Source organism: Saccostrea cucullata, unplaced genomic scaffold, assembly GCF_032062105.1.
Source record: "Saccostrea cucullata isolate Sc308-1 unplaced genomic scaffold, CSIRO_AGI_Scuc_v1 ctg3289, whole genome shotgun sequence".
NCBI classification, from domain to species: Eukaryota; Metazoa; Mollusca; class Bivalvia; order Ostreida; family Ostreidae; genus Saccostrea; species Saccostrea cuccullata.
In genome coordinates, this window is record NW_026933367.1 from 22,673 (window position 1) to 27,100 (window position 4,428).

The following is a 4,428-nucleotide window of genomic DNA, read 5'->3' on the forward strand; positions in this document are numbered from 1 at the left end:
CTTATTTCTAATTCTTGCAGTCCTTGATAAGTATTCACATAAAACAATATATACACAAAGCCTTCTATCTGGAGGATACGATTTCAAAACCATGTCAGACATACTACTGTTAGGTCTACATGTTTTCAATAAATCACTAAAAGTAAAAACAAAGCTATTTCTTCTTCTCGTCATGTTACTAAGTTTCATGCATGAAATAGTTTGTACTCGACTTGCACAAATTAAACTAATTAACATAACTAACTTCAGTGTCAAATCTTTCAAACTTAAGTATTTTACAGGTGACAATTTTCTCAAATACTTGATAACAATAGATGCATCCCAAGTATGTACATATCGAGATTTTGATGGTCTCAAATTAAAAACACCCTTCATAAATCGGATAACAAGTGGATGACATCCAACAGTAAACCCATCAAAAATCAGTCCAACAGAAGATAAAGCCCCTCGGGCAGTATTAATAGCACTATACCCTAAACCTAGGCGAAAAAGATGTGCTAAAAATTCAATAACAGTTTCTATAGTTGTACAAAATGGATCAATCGATTTTTCACTACAGTACTGAAACCATCTCGTATAAAATGTTTTATATTGTTTCTTGGTTCCCGACTTCCATGATGCCAAAAGGATCGAGGCTGCTTGATGAGAAATTCCTCGTTTTTGGTACTGCAACCGGACAATCGACATGCCATCAGCACCAACGAGTCTTTCAGAGGATGCTGCACATCTGTGCCTGGAAGTGTCAACAGATTGTCCATCACAGGTAAAATCACCGGATGATCCACCAGTTTTTCTAACACACGATTGAACCATGGCTGTGTTGGCCACACTGGAGCCACCAGTACACACTCTGCTTGGTCCTGACAAATCTTCCTCACCACACGTCCAATGAGGCTGAAAGGAGGGTTAAGATAACCATAAATGTTTGCCCAAGAAAAACTAAATGCATTAACATAACGGGCATCTGGATCTGGATGCCAAGAACAATATACATCAATTTGCTTATTCAACCTTGTAGCAAACAAATCAATTTCAGGTTGTCCCCATCTTAAAACAATTTTATGGAACACAGATTTGCTCAACATCCATTCTATTTGATCATCAAATTTTCGCGACATCATATCTGCTATCAAATTATCTTTGCCAGGTATGTGCCATGTACTTAACCACAGATCCCTATTCATACTCCATAGCCAAATTTCTTTTGCAAGTTTATCACATTTTTTAGAACTAATACCACCCATGTTATTGATGTAGGAAATAGCTGTGGTATTGTCCATAAATAATTTGACATTTTTATTTGTTACATCAGAACAAAAGCACTTTAACCCAAAAAAGCAGGCTAATAATTCTAAGTAATTGATATGATTTTCAGATTCATCTGTTGTCCATCTACCCCCTGATTTCAATTCATTCATAACAGCACCCCATCCAAGATGAGAAGCATCAGAAGTTATTGTAAGATCATAGGGTTCATGCAAAATTCTTCTAACTGATGAAGAAATATTAGAAATCCACCAATCTAATTCTAATTTCATTTCTTTTGTTATAAACATGAAAGCATCATAGTCATGTTGTGATTGTACAAGTGCATCAGTTTTTGCTCTTTCCATATCACGATAAAACAGCTGACCAAATTCTACTGCTGAAAAACTAGCCACGACCAGTCCAATGACCTTTGCAACTTCTCTAATTTTTTCTCTTGATTTTGTTTGTAATTTTTTACATGCCTCTAAAATAGATTCCTTTCTTTCTTCAGTAAGATAAACTATCATCAATTCAGAATCAATAACATTTCCTTAAAGAAAATGATTTTTGTACTAGGTGTGAGAACAGACTTCTCATAATTGACTACAAACCCTAGACTCTCTACTAGGGCTAAAGTTTCAGAAACATGATCTAAACACTCTTTAATACAATTGCCAATCAGTAACGAGTCATCAATATACCCAATAATGACATGTCCTAGTCTTCTAAGTGTTGCAAAAACAGGCTTCAGTAGTTTTGTAAAGAGTCTAGGTGCACTAGCTAACCCTTGAGCGAGACAAGTATACTGATAAATCTTATTTTTCCATATGAATCTAAGAAACTTTCTATGTTCCTCTGCCACACTGACACTATAGTATGCATTGCTAAAGTCAACACTAGCAAAATAACAACCTTGAGTCACTAAATCAAGAGCACTCTCAAAAGTATCCATTTTAAAATGGTGATACACAATGTTTTTGTTAAATTCTTTCAGGTTCAAAATGACTCTATAACTACCATTCTTTTTAGGTCTAGTGAAAACAGTGGAAATGAAACCATCACTAAGGTCTACATTTTCAGACAATTCTTCAATTACATTCATATCTAATAAAGATTTAATTTCTTTGTCAATCACACATGATTCAGCTGAACTAAAACGTGGCTCAAAAGGTTTTGAATTTTGTACAGGAATTTTATCATCTTTAAATTCCAAGTGACAACCTTTCACAATATCTAATATACTTTTATCTGATGTTAAATCTTTCCATTCAGAAATGAAATTTTTCAGTACACCTGCTCTAAATTCACATACCTTTTCAACTACTTCTGGAGGCGACTCTGCAAGCCTCTTCGCTGGTAGTTTTTTGAATCAGATGAGAAGGATGCAGCATTCGAGTAGGATCCACGACCCCTTGCAGCTCCTCGGACAAAGCGTCCACGTGATCGTCCCCTCATAAAGCGACCACGGAAGCTCCCTCTATATCCGATACCAATTTTGTTGCTGATTTTGGAACAATCTGTGATGTCTTTTACAGTTTTAGGGACATCGTCGCCAAACAAATAGTCTGTATACTTTAAATTATGACTACAAAGGTGAGTATATTCACCCTTCATATCAGGTTTCATAAATTCTCTACGCAACATACACAACTGTCTGTTGGCATGCCCCATCAATGCCAATGATTCCATAGCATTTCCCAAAAGGTCTAAAATCTCAGGATTGTCACACTTGCCGAGCAAATGAGTCAGTTTAGTGAGTGCACAAGCACCCTTGATCAACGAAGTCTGAACATTTTGCATCTTCTTATCGGAAGATTTTGTAGTTGGGCTCAAAAAATCCCAAACCATTTGGTTAGTTTTCACAGTCACTAATGCTGAACAGTTTTCAGGACGATTTGTCGTTTTTAGAAGCTCATTATATCGTTCTTCCTCGATTCCCTCTCGGAACCAATCTGTCACGAGATTAGCTAGTTCATCATCAATAGGTTTATCACAAGTCTCTTTAACTTTAAGTTTCTTACCGGCATTTACGTACTTGTTGTCCGTATCATTCAGAATCTCGTCTAATGCGCGCTTCCTCGAAGCCGCTTCACCGGAAGTACCCGGTTCGTCCGGGGTATCGTCCTGACGATCTTCATATTCTTGGTAATCATAATCATACAGATTTTCTAGCTCTGTCATACGATCGTCTTGTTTCTTTTGATTCTCTTGAATCGCTTTTAATATGTTGCGAATCTCATTCTCGTTATTTGGCGCGGAACTATCATGTCCTCCGCCATGACCACGAGAACACGTGGAAGTGCCAGTCGAAGTCGACGAACTCGACGACGAACGTAAGTTAGACGGTGTCTTCTCCGAAGACGATGATTTGTTCGGGGCTTTTTTCTTTCCCTTGACCGGTGCTTTATCATCGTCAGGGTTAGCATGGTTAGGAGCGTCCGCCATGACGCACGTGGTTTGAACTTTCAAAACCGATGAAAAAATATCTGACCACGTCAGACGAAATCGCCCCCGAATACTGATCTGACCACGTCAGAAACAAAATTGAACTCTGAAAAAGTTCTAAGAAGATATTGACCTCGTCAATATGTAAAAATATATCAAAATTGATCGAGCAAGTGAGACCACGTCTACTCGCTCCGGCTACTTGCAGTTCAATGACTTGGCGGCTGCGCAGTACTATTCACATTATCTCGGAAGTGACGTTTACGAAAAATAATTAGATATTTTCCGTCGTTTGGTATTAATTACCTTGTACATACAACATTCGTTAAAACTTAAAAATAAATTGAACTTCAATCGTTAAAATTTGAAGGTAAATGGACACGTCTCCCCCGGCCTTCCCTCTTTATCTTTTCTCTCGAATATACGCATAGAGAGTATATTTTGTACCAAATTGCAACAATTTCAGCGTGCATGACTTGGGTTGATACGCGTAACTAATAAATCTAATGATCAATGAATCATGCACTACTCTACTTTTATACTTAATCGCAAATATGAAAAAAAGTAAATTTTGCGATAATAGAATAAAATAATCGACCAATTAAAATATTCGTAATGGACTGAAAAAAATCTTTATATTTTTAAATTCAAGGTTTAAAAAAAACTTTTTTGTAATTCAAGGTTAAAAAAAAACTTTAAACTTTGCAGGTAACATTCAAGAAAACGACATCGGGA

At 36.7% G+C, this 4,428-nt stretch overlaps 2 protein-coding genes across 2 annotated transcripts; both read right to left on the reverse strand.

Annotated features, from left to right (window-relative positions):
• Positions 1–518: 518 nt before the first annotated feature.
• Positions 519–1,775, reverse strand: LOC134238115 (uncharacterized). Its single transcript, XM_062720238.1, has one exon. The coding sequence runs from the start codon at positions 1,773–1,775 to the stop codon at positions 519–521; it is 1,257 nt and encodes a 418-aa protein (XP_062576222.1).
• LOC134238118 (uncharacterized) lies at positions 762–3,969 on the reverse strand. The gene is made up of 2 exons (XM_062720240.1): positions 2,561–3,969; positions 762–894 (listed from the first exon to the last, which is right to left on the reverse strand). Exon 1 carries the CDS (start codon positions 3,691–3,693, stop codon positions 2,569–2,571), a length of 1,125 nt encoding a protein of 374 aa, XP_062576224.1. The 5' UTR covers positions 3,694–3,969; the 3' UTR covers positions 762–894; positions 2,561–2,568.
• Positions 3,970–4,428: the final 459 nt, after the last annotated feature.

What these genes read in the sequence shown, in the direction of transcription:
- LOC134238118 (XM_062720240.1), bottom strand. Translation starts at nt 3,693, where the DNA reads ATGGCGGACGCTCCTAACCATGCTAACCCTGACGATGATAAAGCACCG.
- LOC134238115 (XM_062720238.1), bottom strand. Translation starts at nt 1,775, where the DNA reads ATGATAGTTTATCTTACTGAAGAAAGAAAGGAATCTATTTTAGAGGCA.